This window comes from Microcebus murinus, chromosome 27, assembly GCF_040939455.1.
Source record: "Microcebus murinus isolate Inina chromosome 27, M.murinus_Inina_mat1.0, whole genome shotgun sequence".
In the NCBI taxonomy this organism is placed as follows: domain Eukaryota; kingdom Metazoa; phylum Chordata; class Mammalia; order Primates; family Cheirogaleidae; genus Microcebus; species Microcebus murinus.
The window spans coordinates 7,504,871-7,525,942 of NC_134130.1; the positions used below are offsets into that span (position 1 = coordinate 7,504,871).

A 21,072-nucleotide genomic window follows, 5' to 3' on the forward strand; every position below is an offset into this window, starting at 1 on the left:
GGTTAGATTTCTTTTTTTTTTACAGGGTCGGGGACAGCAATGTGCTGTGTTCCTGGCTTGCCACGTTTAGATCACGCCGGCCAGCTCCATGGTCTCTTTCCTGAAGGAACAGGAGCCTGGCCATCGAGGGTTTGGGGGGCTCTCAGCCTTAGCGCTGGTGGCTGGGGTGGCAGGGTGCTTGGTCCCTGGCTGTGGCTGGTGTGGAGGGAGGGCTGGGGCCGACAGGGCCTCCTGGTCTCACCTCTGCCGCCCACACATCAATTCATGTTCCAGCAGGACTGCCCCATGTGACCAGCGGCAGACAGTGTTGCTGTCAGGGGAGCCAGCCACTAGGGTCAGGGACATGCTGGTGGCACGAGGAGGGGCCTCCACCAACATGGTGCCCTGAGGGAGGCTCCTGGGAGGCCCAGACCTGGTCAAGCCTTCAGATGACACAGCTCCAGCCAGCAGGCGACTGCAGCCTCACGGGACACCTGGACCACCTGGCCCAGCTGCCTCGGGGAGTCCTGACCCGCATAGGCCGTGAGAGAGAACATTTCCGCCACTAGGTTTAGGGCTACGTTCCAAGGCCAAGTGTGACCAGCATGTAGGGCTGGTGGGTGGACTGACTGCATGGAAGGCAGAGATGGGCTCCAGCACTCAGGGCCCTAAGACACCCCTGAAATGGGGACCACAGGGCCAGGTCTGTGGGGCGAGTGGGCTGGGTGAGGCTGGCCGGAGGGCAAGGGGCACACAGGGAGGCGGGGAGGAGGCCGGGAAAGGTGGACTCTGGCCACACCAACTCGATTTTCTGTGTTTTTGAATTCTCACCCTGTGCACGTCTTTTTTAAGTGACGCTTTGAAGAGGTGCCACAGTGCCTCGGGGAGGCCTCCACCCGTGGGAGTGGCTACTTCACTCGGGAAATGGGATTCTCTGGAGCACTGCCTGGGGCTGGAACCAGCAAAGCCATCGCCTCCGACAGAGGACAGGACACAGCTAGTTTGCCTGCACCGTGACCCTCCAGCCTGGTTCCCTCCCCACCCGGGGCCGGGCGCAGAGGCCGCTGGAAAGGCGCCTGTCCGGCTTCTTCTCCCGAGCAAGCCACAGCGACACTCGGGGAAGCTGCCCGCCTCGCTCCCCCTCCAACAAAGCCGTTTCCTCAGAAACACAGGAGCACGTTCAGGAGCCACGGTAAGTGGAAATCACACAAAGGGGGAAAAAAAAAAACCAGAGAAACACGCTGACGTTTCTGCAGCAATGTATTCACACCAGACACCTTTTTAAAACTGTCATTTACTATCAGACCAGATGCATAGAAAACAAACGCCACTTCGTGTTAATCACACAGTACAGTCACGAGAACGGAAACGCCATCCATCTATTTTTGTCCTTTTAAAACCTTTCAGGAAATGCATCTTGCACAAAGTGCCAGGAAAACAGAACCAGCTTTCGGTACGTTAACGAACACACTTTTCCGAAGCATGGAAACCAGGACAACCCAGACAGATTCGGCACAAACGCAAGCCCCGGGCCCCACGTCGGGCCCGACGGCGCGGCTGGCCAGGACCCTCCGCCGCGGAGCCGCCTCCTCACCACCGACAGCGCCGGCTCCGTTCTTCTAAGAGCTGGTTGTCAAATATTTCTTTTTCCCTTCAGAAAACAAAAGATACTTCATTTAGTCATTCATCATTGTGTTTTAAAGAGTACAAAACAGGGAGGTTCTTGTTTATGGGGACAGAGCTTCAGTCTGGGACGATGAGAAAGTTCTGGAGATGGAGGCTGGGGACCGCTGCACAGCTACGCGCATGTGCCCAATGCCACCGAGCTGTGCACTTAAAAAGAGTTAGGATGGCAAATTTTGTTATGTGTATTTTAGTACAATTTTTTGAAAAGGTATTTTCAGGAAGCGTATGAAACATCAAATTGTTACTACTATGTGACTTCCTTGTAAAGAAAAATCACATTGACGATCACCCGTGCCCAGCAGCCCCGCAGGAACAGGCTGTGCAGGACACTGGGAAACCGGGACATTGGTTTCAATGTTCCACCGGGAGCCACGTCAGCAGCTGGAAAGAGCAGCCATGGAGACGGCAGGAGGAGTGAGGACCGTCCACACCACGACCTTGGCCGCACGGTTACACAGCCGGCCTGGGCACGACTCCTTAGCCGTGACTCCCAGGTGAAAAGGACACCAGCAGGGAGGGGACCTCCCTCCACGACGCCATCGTGTGGGTCATGTTCCATCTGGCTGCTGGAGCCACCAATCCCAGTGCCAGGACGCTGACATGCTCCCAGAAGCTGACTGAGGCCCCAGGTAAACAGTGGACGCCACTTGCTGCTCTGCTCTTCTCTGGATGGTTCCGCAAGTGGCCCTGAGGCCACACCTCCTCCTGCCGCACGGGGGACTCACAGCTCTCCCAGGAGCCCCTGTGACTGTGTGCCCGCAATGGCAGGAGTCCTGGCCCCGCTGGCCTGGACCGAGACCCTCGGCCTGCCGCTGCCCGCAGGCCCCGCCTGGCTCCGCAGGGCCTGGCACTGAGCCCAGAGGGGATTAGGGGCTCTGGGGCCAAACAGCCAAGGCGGCTAAACACACCGATGTGAGATAAACATCTTGATCACAGCATTCTTCTGCCTGGCCAGACACCGTCCGGGGTGACTGCTGCCTCCTAATCTTGCTGCACGGCCCTCGCAGCCATGGGCTGGATCAGGAGTGAAAAAAGTTCAAAATACAAACATCGGCCCTGCAGAGAGATTAGGGCAGACACGCCCGGGCACGCGACCAACGCTCCGCATGTGCGGCTGCTGCAGGATCACCCCGAAGCCAGCAACCCCAGGGAAGGCCGTGGCCGAGCTGCAGGCCTTGGATGTGTGTCCAACTCTGCCCACCACTGACCAGCTCGGGGACTCTGGGCCACTGCCAAACCCATCTGCAGGACAGGAATGCCCAGCACTGCCTCTGCGGGTCCTGTGGCTGTTCCCTGGCCCCGCGCTAACGTGCATTTTGAGGATGAGTGCTGCCAGAACTGCCAGCGGCACAGAAACAAAAGCCCTGAAGACGGGAACTGACAGCAGTCTGGGAGCGGCGCTCGGAGCGGCCTACCGGTAGCTCAGCGAAGGTCCCTTTATGTACTTCTCCTCGGCCGTCTTGTAGTCCACCGCGTCCACCGCAGAGATGGCGCAGATGATGGCCTGCAAGAGGGGCAGCAGCTCAGCTGTGGCTGGCGATGCCCAGCCGGTCCGTGGGGTGCACGTGCCTGGGACACCGCGAGGGGCCAGCTCGGCCTCTGCTCGTGATGAAGGCTCTGAATCAAAACCCACAATGCTACCATGTGGGCTAGAGACGTGTTCACTCACTAAAACCAGAGAATAAAACGTAAGACCCGAATACACAAGTGCATTTTTAAAAATCTGTAAGGTTACTGCAAAAAAAAAATTTAAGGCCGGGTGCAGCGGTCATGTCTAGCATTCTGGGAGGCCAAAGCAGGAGGATCACTTGAGGCCAGGAGCTCAAGACCAGCCTGAATAAGATCCTGTCTGTACAAAAAAAGTAAAAATTAGCCGGGCATAGTGTTGGCACCTGTAGTCCCAGCTACTCAGAAGGCTGAGGCAGGAGGATCGATTGAGCCCTGGAGTTGGAGGCTGCAGTGAGCTGTGATGCCACCACTGCACTCCAGCCTGTGCCACAGAGTGAGACCCTGTCTCAAAAGAAAAAGAAGACACGAGGAAAAGAACCGAGTACACGACAGATTCCTGACGTGAGGGAGTCGCTGCTAACCTTGAGGGTGAGTAACGGTGCTGTGCCCCGGTGCAGAGCCGGCGCTCCCGGGGCATTCTCTGGGGTGGGCCGTCTTGGGCCCTGCAGGTGCCTCCACCACCCCAGTCATAACCACAAATGTCCCCAGACCTCACCCAGGATCCCTTCAGGGGAGAAATGCCCCATTTTAAAGAAACACACTACAGTGTTTGTGGGTGAAACATGTTTGAGGTTTTTTTTGCCCAGAGAAGTCATCCCAGGGGGGCCATGCGCTCACGAGGGCTGACTGTGCGTTTTCTTTCTGTATCTGCGTGGAAGTTTCCGGTTATGGAAGTGAATGGTTTTGAGTCTGATAATGTCTCTCTCATGCAGACGCCCAACGGGGCCTCCCTGACACTCCAGCCGTGAACCTGGCCATCCTCAGCCCGGCTGAAGTCCAAGACCACGGACCATCCTAACCATGGCTTTGCAGCTTTCACCAGGTGTCGCAGGACACTGCCCTAGTGCCCTGTGTATGCTGACAAAACCAAGGCTCCTCCAGCCCGAGTCACCTGTACCCCACACAGCTCCCATCCTCACACTCGGCACGTGCTCCCCGAGCCCCCCCCCACGCGCCCAGCAGTCACCTCGGGCAGAAGCACGTCCAGGACGAACCGGATCCTGTCGCCATGGGTGCGTGTCAGCACGGTGCTACCCATCTCCTGGCAGACGCCCTGCAGGTACTTCACCACCAGGTCCAGCTGCTCCTCGTCCTCCAGGTACGTCTCCACGCAGGTCACGGGCTGGCTGGAGCTCAGGAAGGTCTCCAGCCAGCGCGACGGCCGCCTGCTCTTAAGCACAGCGCGCAGGTGGCTCTCGGCGCCCCGGGCCTTCACGATGTACTCCACCAGCTTCTGGTTGGCCCGGTCGCGGGCGGCCCGAGAGCGGTCGGGAAGCACTTTTCTGCAGGGCTGCCTCCACCCCAGGGCGCTGTCCACCTCCGGCTCCTTGGGGTCCCCTCGGCTCAGCTGCGGGAACCTGGTCCCCAGGGCATCCTGCTGGATGGACTTCCGCACAGGGTAGCCTGCAAAGGACGCACCACTGGGGGCCGGCACTGGGCAGACGGGTCTCTGCCACCTTTCTGCCGCCACTGAGCAAACGTCACACCCTCCCCAGCCACACTCGGATTGCCCGAGGCTGGGGATCCAGGACCCAGGGGTGGCCCTGAGGGCCTCAGGTTCCCCAGAGAGCCGCTGGAGAGGAATTTCCACGTCCTGAAGGCTCTGCCTTTGGGAAGATCCTGGTATCTCCCCGATAACTGGGCCCTTCAGCCAAGTTTAACCCTGAAGAGCACCAACCCCCCCAATGACGAGGAATCAACGCCGTTATTTCCGCTCCTCTAACGGGCGGTGGAGGGGTGGGGGACAACCCTGTGCACAGTCACACACACGTGGCGCAGGCAAGGAGAAGTGAGGGTCAAAGCTTTAGTGTTCAGTGACTCGGGGAGCAGCCCCGCCGCATCCTGGGGGGCCCAGTTCTGTGTGGATGTGGACGGCCCAAGGCCCACTACACCCCTGCCACAGCCCGGGATGCCGAAACCGTCTTCTCTGGGGCTGAGAAGCAGCTCGTACTTCCACAGACGGCCGCGACTTACTTATGTGGGCGGCGTAATACTCCAGGAAAGAGCCGGCGAAGGACCCACAGCCTGCGGGGGAGGAGGGGCCGCGTTCAGACACAGAGGAGACTCCGGAGACGTCCTCCAGGCTCTGGGACCAAAACGCCTCCTTGGAGGACTTTCAGGCTAAGCCTGACCCAGACACCTCTTCCCACGAGGGTGTCAGGGTCATGGTCGCTGCTCCCACCACCCCAGGAAAGATTGGCAGCACGAGTCTCCCAGGAGGACCAGAGGCCGCCAACATATTTTACTAACAAGGCCACGTTTTGTAAATTCCCGGCCGCAGACCTGCAGCGGACGGACACCCACTCTCACTGAAAAGAAGCCCCGTCTTCTGTGTCTGCCAGCCGCGTCCACTTCGCCCAGGGGCCTGCCCTCTGCCCGCCACGGGGAATGGACACCCCCCTGCTCCGGGCCCTGAGGAGCCCCCACGCACCTAACCGGACCCTGTAGTCGGTGATGAGGGACACGCACCAGCCGATGGCCTGGTCGAAGTCCTCCCTGGCCTTGTTCTGCAACGAGAGCCCACAGCAGGCATCAGTGCGGCGGTGCAGGGCAACAGGCGCCTGCTCCAGAGGCCGCTCGCAGAGCCCTGGCCCTGACTTCAGAGCCCCCGTTTCCTCTCTTGTTAAGGGCCCAGCAGAAACGCACCAGACTCAGGTCTTGGCCCCAAACTGCTCAAAATATGGCCACCAGTGGCCCATTGCGCCGGGCCAGTCCTAAGGCGTGGACGGCAGAAAACACCTCAGATGTGGCCAACATGTTATCAGACAGAGAAGACATAAAAAGTCTTATGAGGCCGGGCGCGGTGGCTCACGCCTGTAATCCTAGCACTCTGGGAGGCCAAGGCGGGCAGATTGCTCAAGGTCAGGAGTCCGAAACCAGCCTGAGCAAGAGCAAGACCCCATCTCTACTATAAATAGAAATAAATTGGCCAACTAATATACATAGAAAAAATAAGCCGGGCATGGTGGCGCATGCCTGTAGTCCCAGCTATTCGGGGGCTGAGGCAGTAGGATTGATCAAGCCCAGGAGTTTGAGGTTGCTGTGAGCTAGGCTGACGCCACAGCACTCACTCTACCTGAGCAACAAAATGAGACTCTGTCTCAAAAGAAATAAAAAAAGTCTTATGGGCAGGGTGCAGTGGCTCACGCCTATGGTCTCAGGTACTCAGGAGGCCAAGGCAGGAAGATCACTTGAGCCAGGAGTTGGAGGCTGCGGTCAGTGTGATGATGCCACTGCACTCTACCCTGGGTGGCAGAGTGGATGCCCTGTCTCTAAATAAATAAGAAAGAAAGAAATAAAAATAAAACATGTTATGAAACACCTTGTCCTAAGAGGTGCCTGTGCCTGCTTGCACCGCCTGGAACAAGGAGGGCCAGCCTGGGGCAAGGACAGGTGTCAGCACAAGGACGCACCCAGTCCTCCCCATCTTCACCAGCAAAATGAGGATGACACCCCTGTCCATCCACCACTGGCAGCTGTGACTTGGACCCAAGATACCATCAGCCAAAGGGCAGGGGGTGGAAGTGAAATCAGGGAGCCAGGACAGAATGATGCATCTGGGTCAACCCCGCCCGCCATCGAGACAGCTGCCCCAGCCCGGCTTTCCCAACACCACCTGCGGCGCCAGGGCGCTTGGGGCACCCATCCCTCAGCAGGCGGCTGCGAGCAGCTGTGGCTCTGGCCAGGCTCAGGCTGGCACCTGGGACGGCAGCCGGGTGGCTCCTTAGGGAAGGCGACAGAGCAGCCCCACAGATTCCCAGGTGGGTAACCGGCCCATGGATCCCAGGGGCTCAGGGGCACCCTATTGGCACCCCAAGATCTCTGCCGGCCAGGCAGCCCCCAGCGCTTACCTACCAAACTGCTTTCCCCAAACCAGTCCTTGGGGGCCACACTAATACCACTGACATGAACCAGTCTTTGGGACCTACATGCCTGACTGCTCCAGTAGCCGCGGGCACCCTGCTGGCGTCCTGGGGCACCAAGGACAATCCTGTGTCCTGGTGACCCGCACCCTGTTGTGAGACGACCCACCCTCCACGTGTTCAGACACACACAGCTACGACAAGGAGCCTGCTCTCCTCCCGCCCCACCTGTCCCTCCAGTCTTGGACGCATCTCAGTGCCCCGAGAGAAAAAGGGACACTTTCTAGAGAGGCCTCAGCATGGCCAGGCCACTGGTCAGTGTCTCAGCTACAGGGAACAAACCAGCAGCCGGCAGGGAGCCGGGTTCCCTTGGAGGCACAGGCTTGGCGGGATGTGACGTGGGCGCCAGCCTCCTGCAGGGGCGCGCGTCAGGAGGGGAAAAGCCCACCTACACCCACCACCCCCAGGGTGGCCTGGGGCTGCAGTCAGTCAGCAGAGCAGGACAGACCCCCACCCACAGGCCCACCGGAGGCCAAACCCCGAGTCCCGAAAATCGAAAATAACTGCACAGAGCTGCTGGGGGATGAACCCCTCATCCACCTGCCCCAGTGTTCAGGTTTTTGTTGTTTTTTTAAAGCTGCTACAACAAAATCAATGTTTCCAAACTTGAAACAGACTATTTTGACTTGGACAAACTGTGTAGCTTGTCAGCAGGGTGCATGAAAAAAGCAGAGCACAGACGCACAGGCGCGGGAAGTCACTCTGGGGAACCGCCTGCCACATGACACCCGCAGACCGTCAGGCTCATATCCAGCGCCTGGGCCTCCTGCGCCCCTGCCTCAAGGGGCTCCCGCCTGGGCACGCTGGGGACAACCAGCTGAAGGAGGAGCTGGCCTCGCACCCACCTCTCCACTGCAGCCTCGCCCGCCATCCCAGGCCTCAGTTTCCTTCCCTGTAAACGGGGAAATGGGGCAGGAACTTCCCAGGGGGTCGTGACCCATGCCCAAAGTCGCTGCCAGAGTGGGTGCAGCACCAGCTCCAAGTGCCACTCCCGACTGTCCACATTCACCGGTCACAAAATAAACCACTCAAAGAGGCAAGCGCAAGCAGTAATCCACCTACCAGAAGCGCCTGTTTCTCTTTACAGTCGAAGTGCTTCAGTCTTCTCAGAGACACCGTGATCCTCGAGGAGGCAGAGAGAGAGAAACGTTAACGGGCAGGGACTTCACCCAATGTGCTTCTTTGTCGAGGGTGACGGTCCCTCAGCTGTGAGGGCGCATCCCTACGCCGGCTGCACGTCCCAGCATCACGGACCGAGCAGGGAACGACTGGCAAATGACCCACCAACTAACAAAACGGCCAAACTGAGGGGACAGGGACGCTGTCTTCACAGCCCCCGCACAGAGCAGGTTTGCTGCAGGTGTTGGGTCCCAGTTGGAACCGGAGCGTTGGCCGGGTCCCGCGCACACTGCCTCTGCGGGCTTCCCTGCCAGGCAAGGGGGAGGTCGCAGGAAGGCACCTGCCCGGGCTCGGGACGGGGGCTGAGGCCCGTCTGCTGCCCCGAGAGCCACGAGGCCCCGCCGGGGACCACCACAGGGAGCAAGGAGCAGTGGCCTTACCCCCGCCCCTTTGGGTCCATGTCTCCTTCAATGAAAAGCACGCTGGCTTTCTTGTCTCGCCGCCTGACGCTCTTGACCTGTGGGCAAATCCAAGGAAACAAAGTGTCAACACAAAGAAGAGTTGGTGGGCTGTGACTGTTTCTCTGACATCATCTCACGGGGCTTCGTGGTAAGTGGCTGAAATGCAGCCACAAGCAATGCCACGGCATCCGGGGCGACCCCGGCATAGGCCACAGCAAGGAAACACCCCAAGCTCTGTGCACGCCTCACTCTAAGTGCTTCCACTTCTGCGCACAGCCGGCTCGGTCTGTTCTGGTTTCTCAGTGAAAGGAACCACACCTGCCACTGCCAGCTGCCTCCTTAAATAACGTCCCCACTGATTCTCCCAGCGGCTCAGCAAGGCAGGTTGATTCTAATTTTTTTTTTTTTTTTTTTGAGACAGAGTCTCACTTTGTTGCCCAGGCTAGAGTGAGTGCCGTGGTGTCACCTAGCTCACAGCAACCTCAAACTCCTGGGCTCAAGAGATCCTCCTGCCTCAGCCTACCGAGTAGCTGGGACTATAGGCATGCGCCACCATGCCCGGCTAATTTTATTTTGTGTGTGTGTGTGTGTGTATATATATATATATATATATTTTTTTTAAGTTGGTCAATTAATTTGTTTCTATTTTTAGTAGGGATGGGGTCTTGCTCAGGCTGGTTTTGAACTCCTGACCTCAAGCAATCTGCCTGCCTCGGCCTCTCAGAGAGCTAGGATTACAGGCATGAGCCACCATGCACGCCTCTCCTCATTTTTTGGAGGAGTGAAGTGAACTCAGGCCCAGGAAGAAGCCCAGGCCACACAGGAGGGGCCATGGGTCCAGCCTCCCGTGGCCTCCCAGGGCTACGTGGGAAAACAAGGCCATGGAGTGCCGGGTCTTGGGCCCTCCAGCCCTCCTGCTCTCATACCCCAGGAACCTGTCACATTAGTGACCTATTTGCCTGGCAGGGACCCAGTGAACTGACAGAAATAAGGAAAGGCTAGAAAGGTGCAGGAGGGAGGCCGTGTGGGTGCTGAGCACAGACAAATGGGCTCCCATGGACTCGGCCAGGAGGTGCCTGGTTCTGCTGTGAATGTGTTTAGCCCCCCTATCGTGTCCGGCAAACACTGTACCAAGTTCAAGTCTGTTTTCTGTGACCAGAGTCATACGAAAGCGTTGGTGGCTCTGGTGAGGTAAGTGTCTTTAAAACAGCAAAAGCATCTCTTCATTATCACAGAGCAGATGCCTTTTGGCATTGTTTCTAAAAGAAAATTAAAGAACTCTAGCTACAACGATCAGAACCCTGTCCATGCCGGAGGGGAGGCAGGGCCGGGAGGCGCCTCCCTATGGCACCACTCAAACCACAGCTAGGCGCGCAGGCAGTGCAGCCGAGGGCTGCCCACACCCAACCTCACCAGCCGCACCGGGAACCGTGACGGGGTGCCGGATATCCGTTTCTATCCATCCCACCCATCCCAACCATAAAATCTAAATTAATTGAGCTTTCATGGGGAAAAAAAATTGAAACGTACAGTATTAAGATGAACAAATCGCTAACACTTTTCTCAGGCAGGTTTCTCTAAGCCTGCCTGGCAGAAATGTGACCTGCATGTCCTACACGAGATCGTGCCAAAGTGACCAGATTCCTTTTTTAGGTAAATACGTCCCTAGAAATCTTTTTTATAAACCCACCGTTTTCCCCAGCAATGACAAATTAATGAAAACATTCGCTCAGGTCAAATTATCAAGAATTGAGGATGAGTGGAATAAAATTCATGGGATTTGACTAACTGCTCTTAAAAGACGGAGGAGATTGTTCTTACCACTGCTGGCCAGAAGGGGTATTTTTGGTATTTAAGCCAGACTAGCATTCCTACTTCAAACGAACGTGGTTCTAGAATTAAAAAAAGAAAGAAAGAAAGAAAGAAAAAAGAAAAAAGATAGAATAGACAAGTCAGATCCACATCAAGCACCAAGTGCAACAGCTTGAGAAAACACGATTATTGTGATATTATTTAGATCTGATTTTAACATAATTCACTTAAAAGATCAAGAGAATCTGAAAGGCAGATTTGTAACTCGTGTCTCTTAAGACCAGCTGCCAATTCCAAGACCACAAAACAGAACGACAACAGTTTGGAGTGTGGTGCGGTACTGGCTTCTCAGCTGGGACAAACGTATGGGGTAGCAGGAGGGAAGCTGCCAGGGCAGGCGGGACTCTCTGTCCTCTATGTGCAGCTCTGTAAATCTAAAATTATTCCGAAATAAGACACTGTCAAGAAAGAGCGTGTACTAAACAGAAATGAGGTAACGGCACACAATAAACATCCAAACCTATGAACTTAATTTCCAAGTTTCTATGAGGCTTATCTGAAAAACTAGTTTGAAAAATAGGGAAAAAATTATTTAAATCATGAGATAACTACAAAACTATTTATGAATGAAATTTAACTACATTTTCTATGCCAAAAAAAAAAAACCCAAAATGAATGAATTAAATTATAAAAAATCAAGTAGCAGAAACGCTAGTAGAAAAGAGGCTGTTGTTAAACACACGGAACAAAGGTTCCCGGCTGACACTGCAGGAGAAAGGAAACGCTGCAATATTTAAGTCTATAAAAATCAAAAGGCCTATAAGGTAAAAAAATAAGACCAAATAAAAGGGGAGACAGACTGGGGAAGACGCCTGCTACCCACATGACCCGAGTGGGCTCCACCGAGCGGGGCCGTGCAGACAGACGGCCAAGTCAGAGGCCCATCTGTGACTCCTCAGACCATGCTCGGCTGCCAGGTGAAAAACAAGGCCAGATGCAAACCAGCCCAAGCCACCGACAGACAAAAGAGCAAACACCTGGGCTGTGACGACCGGACCCCAGCTGGGGGCAGTGGGGACGGAAAGGCCCTGGGGAAGGCACTGTGCCCTCCCCTGCGGCCAAACCCCACTCTGGGAACAGATTCCACAGAAATGGTCTCCTGGAGCCCAGGACGGGGGCCCTGCAGCACCCGTGGTCCAGGAGCCCGGACACACCCAACGGGTGGGGCAGGACTCTGAGTGACAACTTGCCACCCTTAGAAAATAATAACAAGGATTAGAAGATCAGGTGAAAAAAGGGAAAATGCAAAATTGTAACTAAGTTCACTCAATGATGGAAAACCATTCAAGCACTTTGGACAAAAAAAGAACTACATAGCAAGACTGCACGCACACGCGCGTGCACGCACACGGCACAGGAGCGTGCGTGGAGCAGGCTGCTTCCCGGCTGTGTGACTGCCCTGCAGTCTCATCGAGTGCTGTCGTGGGGGAAGCAGGTGCAAGGCCCTCCAGACCCCCTGCACTATGTCTGCAACAGCCTGGGAATCTATAATTTTTAACAAAAAAGTTCAAACAAAAAAGAAGGCTAGACTAGGTTAAGATAGATGGGTAATGGGCAAGTCTAAAAATGTCACTGGTTTTAAATTACTTCACTCATGAAGGAAACTGACTTTCTGCTCATTGCTGGTCGGGACCTTTGGGTCTCATTTCAAACCCCTTCCACAGAGGCTCGTGGCACCTAAAGGCGGGTTTCCCTCTGCTGCAGACAGCTGCTTGTGGGAGGGGCTGGAGACCCTGCCTCCCTGGTCAGATGCCTGGACGCCATGGCCAAAGGAGGCCGACGGCGGCCACACCCCAGCAATGGCGACAACCGTCTCCCCACCAGCCATCCCTTCTTCCCACCGTGGGGACGTGAGGACGGGGCTGAGGGCAGCAGAGGAGCAGCGTCTAACAGGGAGGGCCGGGCCGTCTCTTCTCAGGAGCCCTGCACTCCCCCTTTGTGTGCCTTACTCCTGAGCAGAGGACCGACAATGTGGCACTTCTTAAGGTCCCTTCCAGGTCTCAGTTCAATAGGAGAAAAATTAAATAGCAAGAGACCTGCGGTGGCAGGTGTCGGGGACGGTCTCAGAACACTAGCCACGCTGCTGCTGACTGCAGCGCTACCGACGAAGGCCGCTCCGTGGTCACTCCTTACCATGATATAAAAGGATTCTCGGCGGCTCCTCATCTTCCTCATCTTCCTCCAGGATGGAATTGATGGAACTGAACTCCATGGACTCCTCGGAAGACTGAAGGTCTGCAACAATGTCATGGGAGACTCTCACTGTCACCGCACAGTCTCAATGACTCATTCCAAGAAAACTCTCCGTGACACATGATCACCAACGCATAAAGAAAAGATCCCACACTGCCAAATTCAAACAGGGCACTTCGCGAAAGTCGCTTCAGAGAAAGATGCGCGACAGGGGAGAGGGAGGGCGCCTTTCATGTCGCAAGTGAAAGAAAGCGCAGGAGGCAGGCTAGAGGCCTGGACGCTGCGTGCATTCTGGGTGGGCTTCCTTTTGTCCCCACGGCTTACTCCTCCGGTCTGCAGCGCTCCATGGATGCTGGGAGCAGGGCAGGCAGGGCAGGGCAGGGCAGGGCAGGGCAGGGCAGGGCAGGGGTGCAGCCGCTGCGTCTTCACAGGCGCGAAAAGACAGTCTCTGCAGCCTTCAGTCCCGCTAAGGAGGTGGCCTCAGGAGAGGGGTGTGCGCTGAAGACAGATCTAATCACGAGTTTGCCGAGAACAGACCCCGGGACGGCTGACCGTGCGGGCATTAACATTTCCGAGCCAGCATTTCAGAAATAGTGGGACGCTACAGTGCTAGCTCGGTGCGTGACGGCCACCACACAAAAACACATCAACACAGGAATCCTAAAACGTCAGGAGCCTTTTAAATGAGTTAATCACTTTTGAGATTCCTGCCCCATTTAGAGGGAATGCGCTACTGCTTCAGCAAGAGTTAAGAATGAAAGAGTTAATCCCCGGGGCGCAGACACAGCCGCACGCTTCCCTGCCGGCGCCAGCAGTCGGCTGCCACCCTCCACCCCAGCCTCCCCACCCCGCCCTGTGCTTCCAACAAAAATAAAAACACAAATATTTGGGAGAAGTTGAAGTAATTATAGCCCAGTGGGGAGACGAACAAGAAGGAATGAGGAAATCTCTGCTCTGAGTCTATTCTGGTAACGATCTCATCAAGACCTGGTTAAAAATACACAAGCGCCTGCTGGAACGTGGCCGTGGGGGGACCACGACTCCACCCCGCCGGCTCTCCCAGCGCGCCTCGGCCTCCCCCAACAAACTTTACCTTCCTCCAGCTTCCTGGAATCCGGGAGACGGAGACTTCTCGCGTCCTCAGCGGGAGCGTGTGGGGCAGGCTGGCCGGGCCTGGCGGCGCTGCGCAGGGTCATGCGCTCCCTCGGCCCCTGCCTGGGGGACAGCTCAGGCCCTGTGGTCCCCATCTCCAGCGGAGTGGCGGGCGGCCTCTGGCTGCCATCCAGGCACGGCCTCTTGGCGGGATGTTCTGTCTCGGAGCAGGCCGAGCGAGCAGGGGCTGGGGGCACCGTGAGGCTGCCCGACGGCAGGCCGGGGTCCCGGCCCTCGGCCCTGGCACAGGGATCGTCCTCCCTGACCCTGCAGGGCGGGGACGGGGCTGTCCAGCTGCCCGCCTTTCTCTCACTCTCTTTGCCATTTTCTCCCTCTGACGGCGAAGGTACCTTCTGGCACAGGCTGGGCTTCTGCACAGTATTTCTTCCCCTCTTACTTGCGAGAGTCCGGTCTCTGCCGTGCACTCTGGCCCCGCTGCCGGCCCGAGACCCATCTCGGGCTGCAGGGGCCGGCAGGCCTCCGGGGTGTGCACTTTTCCCGAGCCCCTTCTTGTGGTTCGCGCTGCACTGGGGGTCCTTTTTACAAGGGGACGGACCTGACAGGCTTTGTAGTGCACACTCCCTCCTCCCCTGAGGTGGGGGACAGTCCGCATCGCAGAGCGAGGGGGCCGGCTCTGTGGGCGGCTTCCTCCACTGAGACGGGGCCGTTCCTCCTGTCCTCGAAGAGCCTTCTTGGCTCAAACTGGCTCTCTCGCTCAGAACGTCCAGAGCCACCCGAAGTGACCGTCTGTAGGTCAGCTCCTCCAGAGGCGCGGCGGGAACCTCGTTCTGTGAGGCCGCACAGACTGAAAATAAATAATGCCCGGTTACGTCCAGATACGCGCGGGTGTCGCTGTCACGGCATGGCTTTGACAGCACGCTTGTCTAACTTTGACCCCTGGATTTTGAGCTTGGATGGGTGAGGGGGAGACTCACATTTCTCACCTACATTTCCCCAGAAAGGAGACAAGGCCACAAAACAGCAGCTATTCACTCAGGCCTTCAAGGCTTCATTTTTTTTAAAACACAAATTTACTGACCTTAACCTGATTGGCTAAAAAGATAAATTCCTCCAAGTTACAAAACAATACCATGAGCAAAATGTATTCAAATGTTTTGCAAATCCTCTCTCCGCCTTACAATTTCAAATTCAATCAGGGTCAATAAAAACCAATGCCAACTACATAAAGAACTCTGCCGGCAATGTATTCCTGGTCTGGGGGGAGGGTGGCAAGGAATAGCCGATTAAAAAGACTCATTGTGGGCTGGTAAGTTTTCAATACTTCTTTGCAAGGGCATTTCAAAGCCAGAAAAGAGCATCGTGGGCCCTTGGTTTGCAGCCCAACCTCCCTGATGCAATAGTTTTATTTATTCATTCCGACACGTAGATATGGAGCTATTTATTTGAACAAGATGATGGATGCAGTATCACGACTCAGCAGGCACAATACCGCAAACAGTATCCCCTGCTTAATATTAAAGGCACCCACGAACAACCAGCCCCCCCAACACCACCTGGGCCAACGAGGAAGACGCCAAGCAAGAGGACAGTCAGCCTGGTCTGAGGTGTGCAGAGGGGCAACCCACCCTAAAGAACTGCTTTTCTCAGAGGCATGGGAAAATAGGCCTTATTTTATAAGCACCATCGGGAAGAGTTCTGGTCCACCTTTTCACAAGACAAATAATTCTTGGCAATTGGAATAAATGCTCCCACTTTGAGAAGGGGAAGGAATGGCTACATCTGGGTTTGCTAAACTGTGAATAGGTGGGTGTAGTCGCTGCTGCTCCCAGGGCATGGGGGTGGCACGTCCCCAGCCTGATTTCAGCAAGGTCTGTCCACCCACAAAATGCAGAGGGCGTGGGAAGCAGAGAGTCCCACATAGGCTCTGCCTGGTGCCCACCTATGACAGGACCTACACACCACAGGCAGCCACCAACTCCAGGGCCACCAACCCCTCCTCCCCTGGGCTCCACTCTCGAATGGCAAAAACACAATCAGCTGCTTCTTAAAGCTCAGGCTGAGCCCAGACTGGCCAGGCAGCAAAAGAACCACCTAGAAGTCTCACTGTAGGATGGCAAAGAAAAAAGGAAAGACTGCCCCTGCTCACAGAGCCAGTGTGGCCCACTTCCTGCGCACACTGGAGACCACGGACGCGAGGACATGACCTCGATGCTCACTCTGACCACGCTGGGGGCCAAGAACAGGACTGGTTCTAGGGGCAGATTGTGGGAAGGTTTAAGGAAGCAGATCCCTTTTTTCTTCTCCTTCCGCTCAGGGGGTTCACGTTCCCTTGTATGGAAAAAAAGTGGTGAACACGGAGAATTTTCACCTAGAAAGCTGAGTCTCTCCACTCTCCCAAACTCTCACCTTGTGAAACCCAATGGTCACCTGGAAACGTGCCCTTACCTAACGAGGCGGCAATGGCTTCAATCTGAGACTTCCTCAGGACCTCTACGTCTGTGCTTTTCACCTTAATTCTGCAGAGACAGAATCGACTGTTACACGCCACCAGCCAGCACCACCACCGAGACGTTTTCAAACATGTTTTTCTTTAGATGACAAAAGAATTAAATTCATTTTCCTCCTCAACCTTCCACTTAAACCAAAAGTCACAGCCAACTAGGAATTCACACGCCTGAGGTTATAGGCAGCAAGGACCCTGGTGAATGTGGCTTTTTTTTTTTTTTCCTTTTTCCTTTTAAGACAGAAAAGGTTGGCTGGATTTAAGAGTAAAAATGAATTCAAATTGTGACTTTTATGAGGCAAATCCGACTTTCAACTGCACAAATAACTCCTTTGTTAGATTTTCAGAGTAGATGATAATGTCACTAAAAGCTGTTTACAGCCCAGCAGGTGTGTTTTAGTTTAAAAGGATGTGCTTTCCTTTTAAACTCGAGTATTCAATTACCTTCCCAGCCGCAGGGAAAGTGTGAGCTGGGGCCAAGCAAGCTTAGGAGGCAGCTCTGAAGATCCCGAGCAGGAAGGAGTGGGGCTCAAAGAGCTCCCAAGGAAGAGCCGCAAGGGAGCCAGGCGGCTCCTACCCACCAGGCGGCTCCTACCCACGGCTCCCTCCAGAACTGGGAGTTATCCCACCAGACCTGCCCCTGCCACACCGCACCCGGTCAGCGCCTTCCAATCGCCGCCACCACCACCCCGGATGATCTACACCTTCCCACCACCAGATACTCGCCAGGAGAACAATAACTCGCTGCCTGATGATCGATTATCTGCCTTCTGAATGCTCAATAATTTGACAGGTTTGAAATCCAAATATTTCACAATGGATGGACCTGTCACACAGGTTTCCCTAACAAAGACACACATGTCCCTGGGAAGGAAATATCCCTATTTTAACCCCAAAGAGAGTTCACCCTGTGTATAATTTACATGTGTTCTCAGTTTTGGCACAGATCTCTCTGTAGCACAGAATACCTTGTTTAGATCTTCAATTTCCAAACTCACATAAAATTAAATCAATGGTTTCCCTCCTAAAGTTATTATGACCACTAATGAGCTAGAACAGGCATCCTCAAACTACGGCCCACGGGCCACATGCGGGTGTTTTTGCCCGTTTGTTTTTTTACTTCAAAATAAGATATGTGCAGCGTGCATAGGAATTTGTTCATAGTTTTTTTAAAATTATAATCCAGCCCTCCAACGGTCTGAGGGACAGTGAACTGGCCCCCTGTTTAAAAAGTTTGAGGACTCCTGAGTTAGAATAACTAAGCAGGTAATAAGCCCTTGAGAGTGGGCTTTGCTTGGGGGGGGGTATAGGGAGCTTAGTATCAGAAATCCACACAGAAAAAAAAACAGTATCAAAAAAAATAACACTTAACTTTTCCTCTAGGGAGAGTATTTGAACATCCAGAAAAAATTCCTTTTTTCTCTTATTTTTTGTTGAAGTCTCAGTTCTGGCCAACACCTATGTTTAAAAAAAAATCCTTGTTATTAAGATACAACAGTTGACAAGAACCGAATCAGTGGCAATATATAAATGCAAACGCAGCAAATAATTCTTAAGGTATCCAACCACGGGATTTCATAGCTACTCAGTCCAACCCCCTCACTGCACAGATGGGGAAACCGAGGCACAAGACAGTGCAAGACAAGGACCTGGGCTTCTGCCTTGCAGTGCACTTTCTACCCAATTGCTGGAAAGATTCCCCGAAATACTACCATTATTTACTATCCCAGGGCTCTCTGCCAGATATTTCCTTGAGTTAAAGCCCGACATGCCTTTTTATAGCTAAGACTGTTAATTTTTTTTTTTTTAGTGTGAAAAAAAAGGCACTTCCGGAAGTGTAACCTTGTAAGCACTAGACCAAAACCCCATTACGCGGGGACTGAGAATCAGTGCCAACCATTCCAGCTCAATTATTTCACTGAAGCCAACTCCTAGGTATCTCCTGATAAAGATTTTACTTGTCACCGGAAAGTCATTTCTAATTCCTGAAATTACAGAATAACGGCTGTCACCTTTGCAGGCCATAATCGCTTTTCCCATCTGCAGAGGACGTACTTGGCATCCTCCATGATTTAGACTCATGTGGCAAGTGGTAATGATTTGGCACAAAGTACTTCAAGGTCTGACGGCCGATGTGCCCTGCAACAAAATTTGCACGGTGGTTTATAAAATTGCTCGCTTGCCGCGTTCACACAGACGCAACCCTCACGGGCAAAGGTTAGCCCGGCTCATCCTCAAGTAGATGGTTCAATTCTGCAATGTTGCACTGAGATGCCCATCGCCCAAAAAGCAGACTGACAAACAGAAGTGACTGGCCGCAGCACCCAGGGAGGGGCCTGCGTTTTTTTTCATAAATAAAATACAGCGGAGTCCCTCCCAAAGGTTCCGTCTGGATTATTTTTAAAAGGCTCCTGAATAAATCATCTCTGCGCTGAAGGCCTGCCTGCGACCTCGGCAGGAGAGACATTTTAAACAATCAAAGCTTACAACCCTCCCCTATTTGGGGAGTTAACAGTTGACTATGGCACAGAAAACTAAGAGAGGAAAATGACTGCTCTCTCGGCTGCCATGCCCCTGAAAGGACAGGGACAGCTGCAGACCGGTGGTCATGGCAATGGGGGGGTTAACGAGAGCAGCAGGGGAAGTGGGGGAGTTCAGGCAGAATAAGGGGGCTCATAGCAGAAGGTGTCACTGCAGCTGGGAAGAGGGTTTTTGTGGCAGAGATGGGGGGGGATTTCACCATGGGGGAGGGGCCAGGCAACAGAGGAGGGGGACACAACAGAAGTGGGGGTTCAGGCAGCAGAAACAGGGGATTTCACCATGGGGAGGGCTCCAGGCAACAGAGGCAGGGTCACAGCAGCAGAAGGGGGCTTGAGGCACAGGGACAGGGGATTTCACCACGGGGAGGGGACCAGGCAACAGAGGCAGGGTCACAGAAGCAGAAGGGGGCTTGAGGCACAGGGACAGGGGATTTCACCATGGGTTGGGGGGGGGTCACAGCAGCAGAGGGGAAGACTGAGGTGCAGGGAAAGGGGATTTCACCATGGGGGAGGGGGCCAGGCAACAGAGAAGGGGATCACAGCAGCAGAGATGGGGGTTGAGGCTCAGAGACCCGGCATTTCACCATGGGGGATCCAGGCAACACGGGAGGAGATCACAGCAGCACAGGTGGGGGTTCGGGCGCAGGGACACGGGATTTCACCATGGGGGTCACAGCAGAGGTGGGGATTCAGGCTGCGTGCCCGGAGGGTTCCGGCTGCGGTGCCCGGAGGGTTCAGGCATAGGGGGTGGGGGGGCCCGGGGCCTGGGCCAGGCCGCAGGGCGGCCCAGGCAGCGGCGGGCCCGGATCCAGGCGGCCGGGCCGGGGCCCGCGGTCCGGGCAGGAGGCTCCGCGGCGGGGCCGCCCCTCCCCCCAGGCCCCGCCCGGCCCGGCCGGGCCGCCTCAGCCCCCGCCCGGTGGCTCCGAGGGCCGCAGCCCGCCGGGCTCACCCAGCGCCCAGCCCTGCCCAGCGCGGCGCCCCTAGCCCAGGCGAGGAGTCCGCGGCGGCCCCAACGGCAGAGGCCCGCCCGCCAACCGCCGCCCGCGCCGCCCGCGCTCACCGCCTCCGCCGCCGCCGCCGCTCCCCGCGGGGCCGGGGGCGGGGCCTGCCTCGCGGCGCCGCCAGGCCCCTCCCCACCGCGTGCCGGCCCCGCCCCCGACGGCATCCTCGCTTGCGCGGGTCCCGCCCACCGTCCAGGCACCGCCCCTTCCGCCGCGCGCCGGCTCCGCCCTCCCGGGTCTTCCCGCGGAGGGGAGTCGGCGTTCGGGCTGGTTTCTCCTGGCCCTTAGCCCTTTGTCTGCGGTCAGGCCCCGGACGCCAGCCCCGCGGGTCCGAGTGGGAGGGCAGACACCCGGCCGGGCTGGTTTCTCTCGCTGAGACTCCCCTCTTCCCCAACCCACAAACACACTCAGAGAACCTTCCAGAACCTTTCAGTTCCGGGGATGTCTCCTGGCCCTTCACGGAGATGACCCCATTTCCGCCCCAAAGCCAGGCGCCCGCTCGCATCCACAGACGGGGGCGAGTTTCCCGCCCCCGTCTGTGGATGTTACTGTGGAGAGTTACTGCAGTTCCTCTCCTCCTCAGGGAGCCAGATCCCCCGGCGCCCCGCCGGTGCCTAGAACCGCGGAGGGGCCCGCCGCGACCCTAACGCTGACCCAGACCCCAAGGGAGTGCGCGGGCGGAGCCCCTTCCCTTCACTTCTTCCTCCGCAGATGTAATGCCTCTTCCATCTTCTTTTTTTGTATTTTTCTGTTTAAAATGGGCTCGCTCTGTCACCCAGGCTGCAGTGCAGTGGCGTCATCATAGCTCACTGCAGCCTCCAACTCCTGGGCTCAAGTGATCCTCCCGCCTCAGCCTCCGGAGTAGGTGGGACTACAGGTGTGTGTCAGGACACCCGGCTAATTTTTCTATTTTTTTGTAGAGATGGAATCTGGCTGTGTTGTCCAGGCTGGTCT

At 55.7% G+C, this 21,072-nt stretch overlaps 1 protein-coding gene across 5 annotated transcripts; it reads right to left on the bottom strand.

Annotated features, from left to right (window-relative positions):
- Positions 1 to 1,255: 1,255 nt before the first annotated feature.
- Positions 1,256 to 20,254, bottom strand: PWWP3A (PWWP domain containing 3A, DNA repair factor). 5 transcript variants are annotated; one of them, XM_075998349.1, is made up of 14 exons: positions 20,178 to 20,254; positions 18,590 to 18,716; positions 17,950 to 18,035; positions 16,520 to 16,590; positions 14,055 to 14,918; positions 12,902 to 13,003; positions 10,718 to 10,788; positions 8,876 to 8,952; positions 8,379 to 8,439; positions 5,825 to 5,900; positions 5,368 to 5,418; positions 4,361 to 4,797; positions 3,081 to 3,169; positions 1,256 to 1,630 (listed from the first exon to the last, which is right to left on the bottom strand). In XM_075998349.1, exons 2-14 carry the CDS (start codon positions 18,644 to 18,646, stop codon positions 1,570 to 1,572), a joined length of 2,103 nt encoding a protein of 700 aa, XP_075854464.1. In that variant the 5' UTR covers positions 18,647 to 18,716; positions 20,178 to 20,254; the 3' UTR covers positions 1,256 to 1,569. The 5 variants fall into 5 exon arrangements, 4 of the variants coding, with proteins under 4 accessions (XP_075854464.1, XP_020139497.2, XP_012601264.2 ...); XM_020283908.2 differs by lacking the exon at positions 20,178 to 20,254 and adding an exon at positions 20,067 to 20,086; XM_012745810.2 differs by lacking the exon at positions 20,178 to 20,254 and adding an exon at positions 19,702 to 19,829.
- Between the last annotated feature and the right edge of the window lie 818 nt (positions 20,255 to 21,072).